The sequence below is a fragment of the Corvus hawaiiensis genome, chromosome 10 (genome assembly GCF_020740725.1).
Source record: "Corvus hawaiiensis isolate bCorHaw1 chromosome 10, bCorHaw1.pri.cur, whole genome shotgun sequence".
Lineage (NCBI taxonomy): Eukaryota > Metazoa > Chordata > Aves > Passeriformes > Corvidae > Corvus > Corvus hawaiiensis.
Window position 1 is genome coordinate 24428247 of NC_063222.1, and position 20750 is coordinate 24448996.

At 40.2% G+C, this 20750-nt stretch overlaps 1 protein-coding gene across 3 annotated transcripts; it reads right to left on the reverse strand.

Annotated features, from left to right (window-relative positions):
* Positions 1–768: 768 nt before the first annotated feature.
* On the reverse strand, positions 769–19031 carry SAMD7 (sterile alpha motif domain containing 7). Of its 3 annotated transcripts, none has more exons than XM_048315058.1 (9): positions 18857–19031; positions 11455–11558; positions 10625–10751; positions 10344–10480; positions 9173–9251; positions 6134–6813; positions 5347–5468; positions 4970–5080; positions 769–4311 (listed from the first exon to the last, which is right to left on the reverse strand). In XM_048315058.1, the coding sequence occupies exons 2-9, from the start codon at positions 11555–11557 to the stop codon at positions 4039–4041; spliced, it is 1632 nt and encodes a 543-aa protein (XP_048171015.1). In that variant the 5' UTR covers position 11558; positions 18857–19031; the 3' UTR covers positions 769–4038. The 3 variants fall into 3 exon arrangements, with proteins under 3 accessions (XP_048171015.1, XP_048171016.1, XP_048171017.1); XM_048315059.1 differs by having other exon boundaries at positions 11455–11605; XM_048315060.1 differs by lacking the exons at positions 10625–10751; positions 11455–11558.
* Between the last annotated feature and the right edge of the window lie 1719 nt (positions 19032–20750).

Consider the following 20750-nt stretch of genomic DNA (forward strand, 5'->3'; position numbering starts at 1 on the left):
GTCTATTCATGTCTTTGCTGTACTATGGGGAAAAATACAGCATCATTCTCTATACTACATAGACAACAGGTTCTTTTTTCTCTGGGCTGAATTAAAGATTTGCCTCCTCACCAACAGGGAAATTGGTGGTTCAAGAAGAGCATGGGGATAGTAGCAGAATTCATGTCTGTCTGGGAAAAAACAGACTTGGATTATTTTAGGAATGGGACAAAGGAAAGGACAGCATAAGGACCGAGTCAACAGAGTAATTGTTGTGGCCTCAGTACAGGTGATAGGAGGAGCAAAGCCTTCCCAAAGAATGAAAGGAGCCTGGAAACTGCAAAACCCCCCCAAAGCCTAAACAAATGAGAAAGGAGAGGTGAGCTTTTCTCTTAATATGTATTGTTATACTGAAATTGCCATAGCAATAAAACTACAGCTATTTATTATAGCATGAAGAGCTAATCAAAACCAACCATCAGAGGCAGCAGAACCCTGATGAACACAGGGATTTGGAACTGGATGATCTCTAAGGTCCCTTTCAACTCAAACAATTCTGTAATTCTATGAACACTCAGCCTCATAAAGTAGACTTGTTATTTTCCAGTGAATAATAAAGGGCTTAGGTAGAACATTACCATGGCAAGGTACCAAAACAAGAGTTATATCTAGTTTTGGATGCTTTTCTGAAAAGTTTCTGATGTTGAAGGTGACTCAAAACACTGCACAACCAATCAACTTTGTATGAGGGTATTTGGAAAGTCAAAAATACAAGACATTTCTAGAGAGTTTAAAACTAGAGGTGATTTTAAAAACCAGAGGGGGGTATTTTTTCTGTTTCACACTCAAAGGATAATTTAACATTCTGAAAACTGTTTTGTGGCAGATTCACAATTGTATAAAGTCTTAGAAGATAAAGTTTTATAAAGTAGCTGGTGGCACAGGTATGGGTCAGTTAGAAATACCATCACCTTATGGACCTACTTGTCTGTTCTTGTGTTTGTGTGCTGGATTAGAGTGACTGCCTGGCTTGGACCAGATGGGAATTCTGCATGACTTTGGTATGTTCATAGCATTTTTTATCGATTTTTTCACCTGGGGAATTGATCAGAGAATTATCTGTTTAGGTCCATGTGAGTTTGTATTCCACATCATCATCATCTGCAGCCTACATGAGGCCAGAAACCCAGATTGTTGTAGGAAAGACATTTCTTCCTCTTCAGGACTTTCCTAAATCTGTTATTTATGGTACAGGACCATTTTGCTATATGTTTGTTGTACCTTTTTATTAATCTTTTCTTTAACCTTGGCCCTATTAAAAAAAAAATTAAAAATTGGAAATCTCTGTCCCTAGGAGCCCACACATTTAGTGGAAGTACAGACAAAATCAGGAACTTCTACAACACCTCGCAGAAAACATTCTCTTCTTCATTAACTGCATCACTGCTATGGACTAATGCAGCAATAGATGTTAAATGAAACATTTCTAATGATGCAACTCGTATTAAAACACATAATCTGCATCCCATTGGATTTTAGTTGCATTGCAGAAAAAATGAATGCAATTGTGGCACAGGCACCAGAAAGTCATTAGGAAGCAGAGTTCTGCCAGCTTCCTTAGGTACCTGTGATTGCTACCTGAACCCCTTTGCAGCTGGAATAAACAATAAATGTCAAAAAAGAACACGAGAGTCAATAAAACTTCAGTGTTTACACATAAACACAATTCCTGAAAACATATCAAAGTCTGGAAATACTGGTCTGTCTACTGATTCTATGTACTTTTTTATTATTTTTACCTTTTATTTTCATTTTCTCTGAAGCGTTTGTAGGAGAGGAAACATTCATTACCAGTGGTATTTCCTCCATTAGAAATAGGATCTATTATGTCTGTTTAGGTAAATTCCTTTCCTTCCTATTTCATTTCACAGCTGTTTACCGTTCAGGGCTTATTGCATTTTGGCTGCTCCAGCACATCTGCCCCCAGTACAGGAAGCTATAAAGTAATTCCTTTTGTCATTTTGGGAAGAAGAGCCCAGTATGTGCAAAGGATTGTATGTTTGGTGGAGTTTTTTTTAATTGCGGAAGTAATACAAGACTGCAAACTTTGCATCCCAACTTTCTCAGCTTTTGGCATTGTTCATGTCTGACCCATTTACAAAAATAATCACACTCTTCAGAACCACGTTTCAATCCTTCCTCCCTGGCATATGGGACTTCAGGTCAAGATTTTCTGCTGTTGCTTTAGAAAAACAAGTTCAGTTTCTTCATATTGTTGCCCTTAATATGCCCCCGGTACTTCAGATGTGCTGCGTTTCCCTCCGGAGGGGCAGCAGGTGACCTCGAGTAGCTTTGCAGCGACATCTCGTGGCCTGACTCCCCTGGAACAGTGTCACAGATTCCTCTTCCAGGGTGGAGAAGGTCTCGTGTGGATTGAGTCGAGTATTTCACACAGAGAGGAAGTAGGATGCCATTTGAAAACCAAGTCATTAACTGTTTTAATTAGATACGTGACGCTGTCAACATGATTGTCAATTGTACAAAAAATAAGTTAGAAACTGTTTCACGTGCTAAAAAGAACACAGATATTTGCCATTTTTTCCAAAGGCTGCAAAGTTTGGACAGTATGGTAAGATGGACATCTGAGGTTGCTGTTGCAAATATCTAATCCCATATTATCTAGTGCACAAATATAACAAAGATATAAAACAATTTATCTCTGGCTAAAGTAAAATAATAGAATATGGGAATACTTCCCCTCCTCGTGTGTTTAGCCACTCACCATCTAAACAACTTCATACTTCTTGGGGTTTAAGTACTTGAGGCCACTCAAACTAAACTAAGGGGAGAGAATCTAAAGTAGCAACATACAGCAGGTCCACAGTCTATCAGCCCTCAATTTACAGAACTTGATTTTGTCAAAGATATTTGTGTCTTTTGGAGTAAAGAAGAGTTCTTGCAAGGAAGAGACTGGAAGTGTACTGACTTCCAAAGTCTATGTGGAAAACCAGTGTAGGACCAAACCCCTAAAAAGGGAACAAGGATAAGTCACACAGGAATCACAGTAAATGCTGGGGATTTGTCCTCAGCTAAAAGCTCTATTTCTTGTTCTTGTGTGCTGTGAGATAATGACTGTCACATCAGTGGCAGAAGTGAGGGGAAACCATATTTTTCCAGAGAAAAGGGAGCTTTCAGGCTAAGACGATGGCCTTTTCCAAAGTAAAGAACACTAAACGTGCTGCTGAGGGAAGGGCTTTCCATGGCTTGTCCAGGTGAGCTGATGGGAAGGGCATTCTGGCAGAGGCTGGCAGGAACCAGGTGGCTTTGAGCCTGCTGCCTGCAGGGAATGTCATTGTCCCAGTGACTGGCCTTCATGGCCACAACTTCATTCATGGTGACTCATCTCATCTTGCAGTCACGCAAAGCAAATTCCAGCCCTGGTGATAAGAATGCCTTGGAATAATTAAAACTACTGTCAAACATGGTATTTTCCTGTTCAATCTGTGTATCTTTATAAGCTGTATACACTTGCCAGGCACTTAGAAAGGCTTTGTTCTGGAGTAGCAATGGATTAACTCAAATTGCTGAGTCTGGGATGTATTTCTCTATATTCTGCAGGCAATTCCATACTCTCCCAATGAATTCCATATGAATGTTCTGTATAAATTTTGTTCAACAGAAGCAGAAGTCAGCTATGTTTGGAAGCCGTGACTTTTCCATGTAGTTTCTCAGCAGCCCACTGGAACACACTGTAAGACATACAGTGCACTCTGAGTCTCTGGTAGCTTTCAGTGATGACCCTGGACTTCAATGAAAAATTCAATTTACCTGTTAACCCTACTGGTATTGTTTCCAATGAATTGCACTTGAAAGTAATTGCACTAACGTGTAGCTGCATTTTTTAATGCCTTTCAGATACAACACTTCCTCATGCTGCATTGGCAGCTTACTTCCTTCAGCCGCGGCCTTACAGAGGTTTCAGGCTATAGCTTCTTCTCAAACACTTTTGTAACTAGAGGTTCCTGTATTATTAAAAACACATTGTGTCCTGGACTTAGCTCAACTTTTCTGGAAAGCAATCATCTGGAAGTCAGCCTGAGTTCCAGCTGTGTCACATGGATTTTCCCTGCTTTCTGAAACGATCTGTTCCACTGCTTGGGAGGTTTCTGGGTCCTGGGAGCAGGGACTGTCCAGTGTGTCACCACTGCTGTTGCAGTGCAGAGGGGAGGCCATGTCAGAGGGCTGCTCTGAGGCTTTCCCTGGAGCAGGAGGCAGGGGCACGGACAGAGGGACATTCATCATGTAGAACACGTTGCCCAGACGTCGGGACACCTGTAAAGACAAAGGCACAATTGCAGCAATTACTTCTTGCTGTTAAAGCCATTAAACATCAAGCCTGACTCTGGTGCAGCAATGCCAGGGACATCCCAGTCATCTCAAAGGGTTATCAGATGCTTGTGAAAAAAGTGTCTTCCATTTTCTCTCTCTCCTATTTTTCTAGGCCCGGGTTGTGGAAGGAGCTTGTCAATACTCATCTTAGGATGGCTGGGCCTGACAGCAGGATCCTCCTGCTCCTGAAGTGCAGAGGGGAGGCAAACTGCCAGCCAGGAGTGGGGAAGGTGGTTGGAATGAGAGAAGAGTGAGAGAGTACAAGGGATTAGAGAAAAGGAAAAGAACCAGACAACAACAGAAACACACACAGGGTTGATATTAATGGATGAAATTAAAGGAAGAAAACTGCAAACAGCGAGGGACAGTCTGTTCCTGAAAAATGTACAGTCATATTCCTTAGTGTGTCCCTGTGTGCTGTGGTAATATATAAAGAAGTAAAGCAAACTTTGCTGGAGTAATTTCTTTTCTCCCAGTATTATGGCAGTTACCTTACAAGTGAAAAAAAAGTGCTTTAATTTGGAAAAATTCCCTCCTATCAGCTTCTGGCTCTTTCATGTCTCTGTGACTCACCATCTTGGCATATATTTAATGGTCATACCTGAGAGCGGATTTTTAATGCTGGTCCAAGTTTTAATCCCATTGTATCCAGGAGATGTTCCTCTGTTAGCAGTGGAAGTGTTTCTCCATCAATAGCATGGTCTTTAAATATCTGGGGAAATAATAAAACACATCATAGTGTGATAAAATAGACTTTGTTATTTTTCATGCTTAACTCTGAGGATTAAACAATAAAAAGAAGAAATAATAATTTTACCGTTTTATCTTTGTATTTATCTCCTAACTGCACGATGAAAACTACTATTATATTTGCAACTTTGGGACAATCAACTACCCGCTCACATTTACATTTGTTTGCTGACATTTAAGTCCCGATAGTCCTAAAGACCTGAAAATGTAGTGAATGTTTATAATCACCTGGGCATAATCTGAGCAGCCTGGGAGGCTGACGATGAAGTTGTGCACATCATCAACTGTCCACTTGCGAATGTCTTCGATGGAAGAAATGTCTTCTCCATTCAGGATAAGGCCATGAGTTCCTTTGAGGAGGAAACACAGAAGTTATGTTGGTAGAATTTTGCTGGCAAATCAGGAGGAAATTATTGTTATCATGACAATTTTTACACCTTCTCAGACCCTAATATATTAACAACAGGGTGTAGTAACAGGGAGATACAGGAATCCTAGATGTAAAATCACCGGCTAATGAGCAGAACCTGGTTCTGAAGGTCTTTTGGTTTTTTTTGGTGGCTTCTTTTGTTTACTGCTGGCATTGTACCTACCAGTCACTACACATATAAATCATGCTGCAGGACTTCCTCTGATGAGTACATTATCCAATGCTTTTTCTTCTTTAGACTTTACTGTTACTTTGATTTGACTAATATTTCAGTAGAACAGATCCAAGCCTTTGCTAGTCCATAGTGCCTACTGTGAGTTAGGACATATAGAAAAATTGTGGGCTGAAGATAGAGGCTAACTCACAACTTCATTCAGCAATTTTCTTTATTTTAATTGAAATTCCTTTTTAAAACAGGAACTGAATATAGATATTACTGTTTGCAGCATTGGAATTCTACTTTTAGTTGCAATGACTCTACCGTACCAAAAATTCACTTACATCAGAGGGAATAATTGAGAGACCAAATCAATAGCAGATTATATCAACATGCCACTGTAACTGTAATCTGGAGATCTGACAAACCTGAAGGTAGCAATGGGTTGTTGGGCACTGGAAATCCATATGGTAATGCTGAGAATGGGATTGCAGAAGGGTACAGGTACTTGTCATCAAAAGCAGCACAGGAGCTGTTGGCTTCCTTCTCATTTGTGTTGCTGCAGCTGGTGGTTTCAGTAGGAATTTCATGAGTAGCACAGTTTTTTCTCAAGCCTTGTTCAAACTCTTTACAGTTTTTGGCAACTGCAGATGGCTCAGTCTGGGTTTTGATCTGCTCATGTTTGTTTGGTGTCTCCACCTCTACTTCTTTCTTGTCTTCTTTCTCATCATCCACTGCAGCTGAGGCAGACTCTGTGGATTTGTCATCTGCCTGGTTCTTTGTGCCATTGGCGCTGCCCTCGGCAGTTTTGTGATTTCCAGCTCTTCTCCCTGGGCGGCGTCCCCTCTCCCTTTGCAGTGTGGTGACTGGCGGGTATGGGCTGGTTGCCATGAGCATGGTGTTGCTGTGGATTTCATCCAGGGTGGTACGATGAACATACAGGTCATTGGGAAGGTGCCCTTCAGGTAGTCTGTGCCTGCCACGGAAAGCAATGGGACTCGCTGGCATCCCGTGGTACAGGAAAGGGGCTTCCAGGCCCAGGAGTCCTTTCCGGTGGGCTTTCTCCATTTCCTTTTGCTGAAAAATAGCACTCATCTCCATTTCCATTCTAAGAGACACACAGAGCACGAGCAGTTAGGGCAGCTCCGTTCCTTCATCACCTTTTTTTTTCAGCAGCAGATTAAAACTCAGATAAAGGAATATGCAAGGGTACTGTTTATTTTGTCTCTCCGCTACATTGCTGTGTGTGAGAGGGCACAAATTGCAGATGGAATGGCAAACCTGGCTGTATTTAATGTGCTGTCAGATACACAGAGTGAGTTAAAAGAAGGAGAAAGCATATCTTCTGTGTGATGGCTCTAGAAAATACTTCAGACAGAAAAAGTGTTATTTGTGTATTGCCGTTCCAGGCATGGTGATTATATTCACTTGGGATTTGGAAAATTGTTTCCCAGGTCATAAGTGTTGAAAACTAAAGAAAATAATTGATTTACATTATCAGTCAGAAATTTGTACTGAAAACTGCAAAATTCCAGTGATACTGTAAATGATAAAGAACTAGAATGATTTAATCTATCAAACCTGTGCATCCATTCAGAATAAGCTAAAGCTAAGTCTCTTGAGTAACTCTCCACAGTTCCTGGCACCTGAGCATGACTCTGGGGGTGTGAAAGGGTGAGATCCTTCGTGGGAAATGTTCAACTGATCTCCTTCCTTGTGGATAAATGCTCCAGAGTCTGTGCCAGCTTCCTGCTCCTGTCATAGTAGGTAGGAGGGCTTACCAGTGGGATACAGAGAATACAAGTAGTAATATTTGTCTTTGCTGTACCAACCTTTGCTGGCATCAGCTTTCTCTGGAGCCAGGCCAGTGATCAAACAGAAAGCTAGAGCTCCTAGAGGAGCTTTGAGGAGCTTTCATTGGGATTTCTGCATCTTTGGAAAAGAGCCTGTGAAGTAAAGCACTTTAAAGTGCACCTAGATAGCTTTCTTAAAGCTGCAATGAGGATAACAGGTCAGAGAGAGTCTGACTTTTAGGAGAGTGTAAAATTGTCAGGAAAATAATTTGGGCAAAAGCAGGTTTTTGTTTTGAGGAGGAATTATTTGATCACTTCATTCAGGGCTTTTTCTCTGTCTTCTTTTCATCTTTGAAACAACATCCAAGTTATTGATTTTCTGCTCTCAGAGATACAAAGGAAGTGTTTTGTCTGTGTACCATGTCCTTGTACGTTTTGCCTGATTGTCACTACTCCCACTCAGCTCTTGAGGTGCAGATAAACAGCAGAAAGCATTACATTCCTGCCTACTCCTCCAGCTGAGATAGTCTGTTCCTGCCAGGACCAGCAGACAGAGCCTCGGGATGAGGCAGAGTCCCTTGGAGAACAAGGATTTGGGCCCAGGTGCTCAGCAGCACAGCTGCACCAAGTGCAGGAGATTGTCAACACCTGACTTCTGGAATAGCTGAAAGGAGGAAGTGCAGCCCTAAAGATGACCTGTGCTGCAGAAAGCTGTATGAACAGAGTAGAAATTGCCAGGGTGGCAAAAAATGGGGGTTAAAGGTTCTTTTAAGGTTTAGGTGAGCTGTTTTTTGTTGGAGTTTTGCTGTTTGGTGGGCTGAGGGAAGAGCCTGAACAGATAGGACCAGCTCTAATGTGGCTGTGGGTATATGAGATGGCCATATTTGCCGCTTGTTATTTCACTTGTTTTTTCTCAGGGTTTTTGCCATGTGGCAAGAGCTATAGGAAACACATTGCTGATGCACATCTTGTGCTTGGAGGAGTTCAGTAATCGAGCTTTGCTGACTGAAAAATGCAAAACACTTCTGTCATAATTCTTTTCAGATGTACATAAAGAACTTCTCTGTTCTTTGCTCTTAGTTTCACTGTGTGAGGGACACTACCACTGAGTACTGTGCTACAGCCCAGTGCAGGAGCAGCTGAGGGTAGAGTTCCTCTGTGGAAATGGTGTGGCTATGAGGGAGGGCACTGGTGGTTTCTTAACCAGCTACTGACTACACTGAAACTGGTACAAATAACTGGACTTTCTACAGTCATTCTGATATTCCAACTATTTGGTTGAACTAGGAAAGCTGCCCACCCTGGTAGGGTGGAGACACAGCTGCTCATCCCAAGGGCCCAGCTGCAGAGGCTTAAAGTGTTGTGTGTGATATCACACAGCTGTAAAGTTTGAATTTGTTTCTGAACTTTTGTAACTTCAGGGTGTTTGGATCCACAGTTCAAGGGCTGTAGCTGTAGCTTGTTTTTTTCCTTAACCAAGCTAAGGGGTTTATTTATTTTTGTTGCATCATTTTAAGAATAAAAGCACAATAGGGCAAGCAGAAAGTCAGTAGCTTCAGGCCTTAATTGATACTCAAGGACCCTGTGCTTCTCTGGGTGACTTGAAAAAAATCCCAATCACTTTGCTGCTTTAATCATGGCATGCATCTCAGAGTAAAGCTTGCTATTAATTACCTGGCAATATTTTGCTTTTGAACCAATTCTTGTCTTCTGGCCACAGCTTCCATGGATTCTGGTTGTAGAAAGCTGTATCCTTAAAGAGAAGGGGAAACATTTTTTTTAAATTCACTTGTTTCCTCATGCAAATGCACAAACCCCAAAGCAATGCAGACACTTTAAAAAGCTTTGTAAGTTTTCAGCTGTGGGCTTCACCAGGAAGGTGACAGGATTTCAAGTTAAATCCTAATTGTAGTCGTTGTTTTGGTGGGAATTTGTAGAAGGAGCATGAAGTACAGCATCAGGTGTTTTCAGGAACAGATTGGTAATTAGGAATACCTGCCACTAACCATAAATGAAGGAGACAGCAGGGTGGTTTTATTTGGTGACTTACGACTTTGAAGTACATATAACTGCTCAGAAAATAATAGCCATCAGTCGAGCAAAGCAAACCTGCTCCTTCAAGACTGCTTTAAGCCTGGAGGCTGAGTAATTTTAAATGATATTTCCTCTTGAGGGAATCTCTTATTTGAGATCCACGTTAAGGGGGGGAAAAAAGCTAAAGTCAGACATTTTTATTGGTAGATTGGTGTGGCATTGAAAATTCATTCACTCATCTCAAATAAAGAATCTTAAGCTCACTTTGCATAAAGTAATATGTAAATTTGTGTGCAACATGACATGAGTGCCATAGTTGTGATGTCCAGCCTTCCCCTTGGAGCTGTGCCCTGTAATTTTGAGCCTTTTATTAAAAAGGACATGTATTTGCCCTACATGAATTAAGTGGCATGGGATATTATCATTAGAGAATATGATCAGTATTAAAGCAGCCAAAGCTCATATAAGAGCAAGGATAAAATGTAGTGTAAAAGTGTTGTTGAGAAGCTCTTTTTTAGCTATAGCCCTTTTTTTGGGTGTGAAAATGCAAAAAGAAAAGGAGTGAACAAAAACATGCAAAAGACTCTGAAAACAGTATATTTAACAAAAGCTAGGATGGACATGCTTAGACCTAAACTGGCACAGTTTAGAATCTCTGATGAGCAGGCTGCCTCTTCTTACTGAGACTGTTTTTCTAAATAAAATTAACTGTTACTGACACTACCAATAAATCTATGGAAAACTAGTGCGTGCAGTTTGCTTTCTGATCCACATGCTCCCACTTCTCAGAATGCTGGGGGTGCTTTGTTACCTGGGCCTTGGTAGACACGGTTGGCCAATAGGTTTGGCATATTCGGGTGCTGTGGGACTGTGGGTCCCAGGTGGGATGCTATGTGGATTTGTCTGGGGTCAGCTGAGGCCATCATTTCAGTTGAAGGTAGCAGATCTCTGAGAGGAAAAAAAAAAATACATTCAGATATGCAGAGGATATTGTTTAGTTAAGAATAACCAAAGGTCTTTACAACCTCAGGGACAGCACACACAGAGTCATGATTAACTGCAGTGCTGGTACAGACAAACAGTGCCTGGTACCTGTCGAGCAGTCGCGGCTCAAACTGGGCGGGGATCGCCTGCATCCTCTGCGGGCCCGGCCCCATCAGCTGCGGGTTTACTGCCATCAGCTGGTTCCTCATTAGCATCTCCTGCCGCTGCCGCAGTTCTGACACAGAGCACACACAGTTCTGCTGTCAGTGGGGTAAGTTAGGAAGTGGTTCTGGCTGCAGTATAACTTTACCAGAAAAAAAAGGTTTTGTTTTGTTTCCTCAAGTGAAAATCACACCCTTTTTTTTAATAGCAGCAATTAAAAACATGTTTTCACTGCCACCTGAACTCCTTCGTTTAAATAATGTAGATTTATGCAATTGAACTGCAGTAAAAATAAACAGGATGTGCTCAGTCAAGTGTACCAAAGGACAAATTACAATGAATAATAATTCACATAACACTATGAAAGAGAAGAAAATAGCCATGCATGTTAAGTTCTCTGCTTGAGAGGGTTTTTCTTTCTAATGCAGTTTCATTTTTAGAAAAATCGTACTAGGTGGAACCGACATTGTCATGAAAAAAGAGCCTACAATGGTGAGCCAGAACATCATAATGTCCAGCTGTGGCTTTTGTTCAGAGCTCTTGTGTGACGTTCACTTGTCTTCCAGATGCTCAGCATCTCAATCAAACACTGAATTCCAGGAGTCCTCTGTGTTAACTTTTTAATGACTTTAAAAGAAGTGTTTCTGCAGTTACTCCTAAGATAAATCTGAAACACCTTTTAAAGACACCAAACCTGGTGCTGGCTGTTTCTTGCAGCTTGTACAGATATCAGCAGTCCTACAACCACGTGTGCAGGTGGGTTCCTTGCTGCTCACCTCCTGCTGCCATGCCGCCTGCCAGTCGGTACAGGTGCTTTTCCTCCAGTGTTCCCTGTTCCCCCAGGATGGACATCTTCCTCATGTGCTCCCGGGGAGTCATGCTGCAGGGAGACAGCAACAACTTTGCTGATGTAAAGAACTGAAGCAGCTGCACCAAAGAGAGGAATAAGGCATTCAACAACGAGAAACAGAGCAGGTTATGCAGGTTGTTTCTCAGATAAGCAGCTGGTCCTGCCAGTCACAGCCGTACCCTTCACTGCTCGTGGGTTGTGGTGTTTTCCATGTAGAAACTTCCAGTTTACAGAACAATGCAAATGTTGCCCTTGTATACACTGAGTTGTTCAGTGTTCTTGGATCTTATTATGCAAGGAAAATCAGGATGCTGGAAATAACACCTGCTTAAAAGGATGTGATTAAGCCCAAGCCTTTTCCTTTAGCCCCTGGTGTCCCACAGCAGCTCTGAGAGTAGTGATGTGCTCATACTTAGGAAGGCAGTTATCTTTGGTTTAATTTCAGAATTGTAATAGTTTGGAGCCCTGTCTACTGTAAACTAAGTGAAGCAGATGGAAAAAAATGGTAGAAACTATCTGTTCCAAATGACATCAGCCCCTTAAGGCTGCCAAATGAAGTAAAAATATAGAAGAACATGTTTTGTAGTGATAAAACCAGTAAGACTCATATTAATTGTAAATTTATATGTATAATTAATATATACCATTTATATATATATATATAATTAATAATTATAAAGGAAGCAAGTTCTGTAACCCAGAGCCTGGATGTTAAAAAGCTATCCTGTATGGAATGCTTTGAGTTGAGGAGTTGGCAGAGGGAGCAGGCTGGCTCCAAAGGCAGCAGCAGGAGCATCTGTACATTCATCTCACACTAGACTTGCACAGCAAATGACTAGATTTTAAAAACTTTTTTTGAGTAAGGAGTTAAATTTCCATCCCTATTTAGCTCTGATGAAATGGATTCATTCTGTCTTCTGAAAGAAGGGAAATGTAATGCTGAAGTGTTCTCATCCTGTAGATAGAGACTTACAGCTCCAGGAGTTCAACCAGCATTTGGTAGAGATAACAGCAGGAGAAATGCAAAGACAGGAGCACTGTTCATTATCCAAAAATGAGATAAAAGCCAAGTCCTTCATTTCATTACCCAAGCCATTTATAAATTAGATTTATCATTACAACTTCTTTTATTACCTTTGACCTATTGATGAGTTTAAAATAATTTAAGTTATAGATATCAATCTAACTCATGTGCCTCAGGAATTTACCATTTCTTTGGTATGGTGAAGATACTTAGTCTCAAAATCAGTTTTCCAAAAGGTAAACAAGTGAGTCATTTCAGCCATTTAGACTGAAAGTAGAGGCTGAACTTGGACTAAATCACTGGTGCTCCCCAAAATAAAAAGTGCTTTACATTTGTAAATGTAGATGTTGGATTCTGTGTTGCCAAGATTCAGGTCATCCTGGCAGCAGACAAGTCTGTCAAATCCCAGACCAGCACCATGGCCTTTGTTCTTGACATATGTATCTGAACGTGTGCTGCTGGACATGTTTCCATTTGCCTTTTTTTTTTAGGATACTTTAGACTTAAAGCGATTTAGGATGCTGGGTGCCTCATGAAGAGCATTTGAGCTGCCAAAGTGCTTCTGAGCTGCTAAAGCATTTTAAAGCTCAGTACTAAAGCGATTTAATGCTGGACTAAAGTTTTCAGCAGCTCAAAAAATGAGTGGTAACTGGGATGATGGTATTTGCCATACCATGTTATTCAGTAGCCATTTAGGTGTTTTCCTTTCTTGGATAAAGACTCTGTATTGAATACTCTGCAAAACAAACTGAAATTTTAAACTTCATGCTGCCCTTCTTGCAGCCTGGCCTTTGCCTGGTGCACCTGACTAGAGAAACCTGTTCTACCTGAAGATGTCAGTGCTTATTGCAGGGGTGTTGGATTAGATGGACTTAAAGGTCCTTTCCAACCCAAACTGTTCTGTGATTCTGTGATATGAAGGTGCAAAGAAACCGTCAGAGGTTCAGATAGACATAATGGAAAAAAGACCCAGGAGGTTTTAACCTTTTTATTCTTGTAAATCAGGGGAAAAAAATTTAAATTAATAGTGAATTTTAATACTGGTAGATTTTTGTCTGTCAGATAACTGACAAGTTGTGCCACTTTTGCTCTTTAGGATCTTCTAGCATGTGTCAGTCCCCTGTTTAAATCGTGGTTGTGAATGTGCTTTTTTCTGGGGGAATGTCTTCATCAGGCCTTCCTAGAACTTCTACGCTTCCCCCTAAAATCACACTGGTGACTGAAATTATATGATGCAGCTTTAAACTGTAGAATCATGGAAAACCTAATAGGAAAAGACCCATCTGTTCTGGCCCAAATCCCTCATGTGGGATCCCATATACCCTGCCTGTTCTGACAGACATCTATCCAAAAGCAAGCAGCAGTAAGTGGTTAGAAACCAGGAGCACCAGTATCACTGTGGTATTCTCTGTGTAGTCTGTGCAATTCCCAAAGTAAGTCTGGATTTTTTGTTGGATGTGAAGGATGATACAGTGGCTGTTGACAAGCAGTCTCACACTGCCTCCTTTCAGAGCTGAAGCAGAAACTATGTAAGAACTTTCTTTAAAACTTCCTTTTATATATGAGGTTTTTTTAAATGTTGGTATTTTCCCTGATTGTAGGGTACTGATTACAGCAGCATCCACAGCAAAGTGATCCATATTTACTGATAATTATTATCCACCAGATGACCAAGATTCACAGACCACCATTTCAGACAGCGTGCATCAGTTAAACAACTTATCCTTGCAAAGACAGACTATGCGTTCTGTTGGTCTGAAGAGAAAGATGTAGTATGGAAAAGATATAGTATTGAAAAAATAATGGAATAATATGATTTAAAAGTTCTTTGGTATCTTCTTCCACTAAAACTGTAGCTTACTGCTTCCGCTGACCCAGTTTTTGAATCATCACGAGCCAAAAGGAGAGTTTGCTTCCTTAATGAGGTTTTCACTGGAGTTGCTTCATGAAATCATTCTGTTTTTTTCATTGGTGTGCCAATCAATCCTATCTAACTTATCTTGGATTTCTTCTCAGATGTGTAAAAATAACTCTGGTATTTGTGATATAAAGTTGAGATGTTATTCCCACCAGAATTCAAATCTCTTTCTCCAAGTTGAATGGCAAAATATCAGTATGGTCCAAACTTAATTTAAAGGACATGTTTTGTATGTATGTGTTGTCTGTTTTAAATTACTTCTTTATTTCCCTGAATTTCCTGTTAGTGAAGTATTGAAATGATAAGGTGGGATAAATAGCTTAGTAACCTAATATAAAGATTTGTATGTAACTCTGTGTCAGGAGGAGGTGCTGAACCTCACTAATCCATGTTATTCCATTTGGAAAAACACCTTTTTCAGTTACTTAGCTGGGGTTCTGACCTGCAGGTCAAATTTAGGGTGGTTTAGGTTCATACTATTTTCATAACAACTTGCATATTAGAAACCACATCAGCAGAGGAGGATCTGTGAGGGAACAGGGAAAGTATGCTTCTGATACATTTATTAGCTGGGATTTGAGAGTAGCTCAAAATCTGGCATCAGGGTTCATATAAATTCATACACACCAGCTGTCCAGTGTTAGATTCATATATGGCTCTGCTCTGATCCTATTGCACAAATCCTGGCTGTACAGCACATTACAGGGATGAAGACAAGTTAATCTCTACCTTTAGAGTCTTACCCTTAGCAAACCCTTCTTGGCAGCAGGCAGAACCACTCACCCAGGACTAATTCTGTCTCAATTTATTAGATGAGATGTGGCAAGACACGAACTTCATGAACCAGAAGCATTTGCAAATCTGATCATGCAACAGTTTCAAAATGTCTATAGCAGTCTAGGTGTTGATGTTATCAATTGCATTGGCAAAATACAGTTTAGTCTTGTATATAGTATAAACTTGTTGGAAGACCTGGTTTTTTAGGTAAATGCATTGAAATTTCATTAACTATTACTGCTTTTATTTACATCAAACACATGGAATTAGCATTCTTAAAAGTCAATGTTTAGTGTACTTCAGCAGTGGCTCCACAGACTGTTTGGAAGAAGCTGAATGTTGTTTAAAATGCTCGGGTAAATTTGTGTCAGATAAATCAGTCAAACATGTAATATGAACATGTATTCATGCTTGTGAGTTAAACATATGAATGGAGATATATAATGAGATATATAATCTCATTTACATTTCCATTGGCTTCCCTTTTAGAAAAAGCTCATCTGATTGCTTGAGAAACCAGGTGCTGTTCTAAAAAACAGATAAATATTCCAATATTATTAATAGTCTTAATGTTATTAGTTGTAGGATCAAGGGTTCTTGCTCTGAATCTATGCTAAGAGTCATAAAACTATAGATTGTAATTATTCCAGAATCCAGAGTCAGCAAAATAAATAACTTTTGGAAAGGAAAACAGCAATTATACTGACATTATATCATACAGGAGCATGAAATATGTCTTATTAATTGGAGTAAGGTGCCATTGGAGAGGCTGTGGGGCTAAATTCTAATCCTAGATACGTGGGCACAGACTGCTCAGAGACTGAGATTAGAGTGTAATCCTAAAACTGGATTGAGAACGATACATTCCCTAAAGAAAGGAAAATAACTATATTTATACTGTGTGTGTCAGCCAGCAGAGTTTGTGTTGCATGCCTTCACACTGTCTTGGATATTTCCCTGTTCTTGAGCCACCTGATTGGTAAAACTGTGAGGAGCAAGTCACTGTTTTTGGAACACTCTGTTCTCAGGAAGTAGTCAAGGCTTAGTGTTGGCAAATTCAATCCTTCAGGAGCTAAGCTGGGCTCATGAGAGAGGCTCATCTTGTGCCCCTTGGAATGGCTGCAGGCAAGGGGAGACTTATTCCTGTGTACCACTAAGGCAGCAGTCAGCCTGAGGCATGGGCTAAACCCACAGGTAGAGATGCTTTGTGCTGAGCACAAACACACAGCAAGGGCCTGCGAAGCCTATGAGGTGACAGAGACAGGTGGTGGAGGAAAATGGAGCTGAATTCCTACTGTTTGATGTGGTATTGGAGGCACAGAGATCCAGGACAGTCAGCAGCTGAGGTGGGAATTGTGCTGAGTGCTTCTCCCTCTCAGCTCGGCGCTGTGACCACGGGACTGGTCTCTGCACAACCCCAGGGCTGATACCTGTTTGTGTTTGTGGCAGCACCCAAGGGCTCCTCTGGGATCACTCTGAGGGCTTTAACAACTCCTGCTAAAAAACTAAGTACAAGAACTAAGCAAGAACTAATGAAAACAGTGGAGAAGGTGTGCGTGCACACATAGAGCACTGTACGCCCACCCTGGATCCTGGCACGCTGCACAGGAGAAGATGTTTACAAGGGATGGGTCTTTCTATTACACCAGTTATATACACAGAGATAAAAGCATGATGTCATTTGTTTTCCTTGTGGATTTATTTCATAATTAGGGATGACACTTGAAACATTATCCTCTTTCTTTAACTTTCAGAAGCTTAGAGATTGCAAAATATGGCAAAAGTGGGATCAGTTAAAAGGAAACTAAACTCTGGGTTTTTTTACTTTTTGATAATTATTACTTTTAAAGCATTAAAAAGAAATGTGTTGCTTTTTTATTTTATTTTTGAGTACTGGGAATGGAAACTGTGGGAGAGAAAGCTTTCTGATCATTGGAGAGCCAGGCTAGTACTCCCAAATGAAATGCAGTTGAATTTTAGTGGGATTTGTGTCTTGCTTTTACATGAAATATTAATGCAAATGATAACTCTCCCAGTGCCAAAAGTAACCAGGTAGTGGAAAAAGGAATAAATTTTAGGTAGGCTATTTTAAATTATTTTTAAATAGTAACTCTCTAACTTAACTGGCTAACTAAGAGTTTGAATGTAGAAAATTTGTACTGAATCCTCAGTACCTGCCCTTTTCAGTTAGAATATTAAATACTGAAGCAGTATCACTCGGATTTTCCAAAATTCTACATTTGATGAGTCTTCCACCACTAAGGTAAATCAAAATGATGTGGATTTCTAACACTAATCATTTCAGGTCAGCTTTCTTTATTACAAAGCAAAATACAGCACATACACATCTTAAAAATATTTACAGGTCTGTTAAAATGTATGTATGTCACAGATGCCAGGTACTAAACCCACTATTATTATCCAAATTCATGTATGAAGTCACAGGTTTTAATACAAACTTTTTCCCCTTGTGAGATAAGCATGTGAAATTACACACCTGACCCTGTGAACAGGCTCAGAATTCAGCATCTCGGACGGAACATTTTCAGCTCCAGTTTGAAGGATCAGACCAAGATAGAATTACTTGCGGTAGGATTGCCTCCCTCTCTTATTCTTTCCATATTCTGGTGCACTGTGGAGGTCTGGAAATTCACAGGTTCTCTAACTAAGGAACTTGAATTTTTCACTCCAAAGACAATGTAATAGTGGCCAAGCCTTTCTCAGTTCTATAGCTAATTCTGCCCACATATTCAGATAATAACAAAATGTAAGGAATCCTCATTACATTATGATATTATTTTAAAAAATTTTATCCCACTGCATACATTGGTGTCCCACAAAGCTGCCAGCACTGGGGTTTGTTATGATGGCTGTACACATATAGGCAAAATTTCCACTGGGTAAATCTAATGTAGGTACATCAGACTAAAGCAGCCAAATATATCTGTGTGATGATGACCTTGATTAGCTCTGACTTCATGCTGATTTGGAAAATCCACTGCACCAGGAAATAACTATAAAATATTGAGATTTTTCTGTTGTACTTTGAAAGATAAATTAGCACAAAGATTAAGATATATGTATTAACAGCCACTTAGCTTTTAAGCATATTTTGTTATGGATAGACAAGAGAGGGAAATGTTTGTGCATATATAACAAGCAACGCAATCTGAATCCAAAGCCTTCTAGAAAAATACTGAATATGCAATGACAAGCCTTCCTGAAGTAAAATTCTCCGTCTGTGAAACAGATCTTTAAGTATTTCTAAAATGATCAAGTTATGTCATAAGAAATACTGCATTTGTACCTGAATATGCAGAATTATTTACCCAGAAGAATACCTATAGCAGATTGCTGAGAAATCAGAATAATCATATACTTTATTTTTTCTATATCAGCCTGCCTGTTCCTAACTTTACTCTGTGCACTCAAGTGCTGCTCTTAAATAGTCACCACAAACAAGTTTGCTTTGATCTGCTCCATTTCTGCTGTGAGACAAATCTTTCCTATTTAATCTGAAAAATTGCACACGTTTTGATATTACTTAACGGGTGTTTCATCACCGTTTACATTAAAAAACCCAGCACATTTTATTTCATGTATACTTACGTCTATTGTGCAGACCTTGGTTTTGGGTACAATGAAGCCACCGTGAACATCCAAGAGTGTGTCCCTCGTCTTTGAGTCGTCCTTCTGGGCTGCCTCAGGAATGTGTTTGTCAGCTTTTAAAACACATCAAGATTAACGTGTCAAAAACTGCCTTAACTAACGCTGACTTTACTTTAAATACAAACTGAACTTGTCTTGATTAGCCCTCATCCCTGCTCCTAAGCCCTCCCCACTCTGACATCAGAAGCTCTTCTCCAATACCATCCCCTAACCAGGCTGTAAAAACATAATTACATGAAGAGCACTACACTGAGCTGATAAACCTATCTTACATTTAACCTGCTAAGCCGTTGTTAGCTTTTAAGATGCTTGATGCATTCACTTAAAATCTTCCTGTTCCAACAAGAAATACAAAATAAGGTTTGCAATTGCTTGGCTCTTTGCTGTTGTTACCTATTTATACTGGTTTTCAGAAAAGGTGCACTTCTGACTTGGCAAGCAGTTGTCCCAGAAGTGTGATATCCCAGAGCTGTGTATCCAATGGGATTGGGGGGAGCTGTAAGGTGGAAATCCTGTTAAGCATATTGTGAGGCTAACACAGGGATCAGTTGGTTATACTGCTCAAGCTGGCAATTTACTCTTTAATTCTCACTGGCCATGAGTTGGCTCTCAGAACCAAGGCCTAGAAATGGCAAGTTTGGAATGTCAGGGACTGCTTAGTTTCTTCCAATATCTGTGTCAGCTGATGGGATGTCAGGCTTGATGTTTGTTAATCCTTAATCACCTGCCTAAAATTCATCAGGTGCTCTCTGCAACAACAAAAAATTGCCCCTTGTTCTCTCTCGAACACTAACACAGCGCCTAAACCTGGGGCAAGTGGGCTCATTCCTATAGAAAATCACTCTTAGGGAAGTGTTGTCATTAGCAAAGGGGTATAATTCTGCTATACTTCTCAACCTCACAGAAAAAAAAATTATTATAACACAAAATATATCGTTTTTAATGTGGGATTATTTAATTTTTTTTAAGTGACTGTGAGTCTAAATATTTTTGTTGTAAATCCCATAATGACTATTTTGTTGCTGCCTGGACCTTCTTTATACAGAAGAAAATCACACCCAGAAATATTGCTTTAAAATCCACTACTGGGTTTTAAAAATAACTTTAGGTCCTCCTTTTAAAAAATTAAATCCTTAGAGACCAGTTCAAATAAACTGAAAATAATTTTCATGTGGTTATCCAAATCTTTGCAAGTGCAGGCAGACAAGGGAGCAAAGGAGCATTCTAGGCGTAAAGATAATTTTCACCTTGTGTTCAGTTCAGTCCACTCAGTCTGTAGCTGCCTACAGAAACCCGTGACTTGAAATGTAGTGAGTAGATACAGCCTTGAAAAAAGTTCCTCTACTGGGATTTTTTCAAGATTGTCTGAGTGAGGCTGGAGCAAATGCTGTGTAAGATGTGGGATTGTCCAAATAAATAAAAGTAAAACCTTGCATCAGCATCCATTTTCTATCAGATGTTTTAGTCTGTGTGAATCACGTTTCAGGAAAACCACAAAAAGTTCATTACCAGGAAAAATTACTTCCTTAGGTAGGAATAAACCCAGCAATATAATCAGGTTATATATTTATTTTTTCCTGCTTTATCTAATGGGGGAAGTTTGGAGAGAGAGATGTTGCTTTGCAAGGTCTCTGGCACGTAGCCCTTGGTTTCTGGCACAGAAGCAGGATTGCTGTGTGCTGTAGTGAACTGTGACAAACACAGTTCATAAAGACCCTTCAGTGGTCCCTCTCCAGAGAAGAGCCAGTTGTTCTTGACTGGATGTTGCAGGCATCAGGCAGGAGTGAGTGCACTTCTGTATTGCACACTGGTCTGTGTGCCCCTCAGCATTTCT

Excerpts from the sequence above, each read along its gene's own strand:
- SAMD7 (XM_048315058.1), bottom strand. The coding sequence starts at position 11,557 with ATGACTCCCCGGGAGCACATGAGGAAGATGTCCATCCTGGGGGAACAG. Across the intron at positions 9,252-10,343 it reads CCGTGTCTACCAAGGCCCAG|GATACAGCTTTCTACAACCA; the intron begins GTAACAAAGCAC and ends CTTCTCTTTAAG. Across the intron at positions 5,081-5,346 it reads GCTGCTCAGATTATGCCCAG|ATATTTAAAGACCATGCTAT; the intron begins GTGATTATAAAC and ends TTATTTCCCCAG.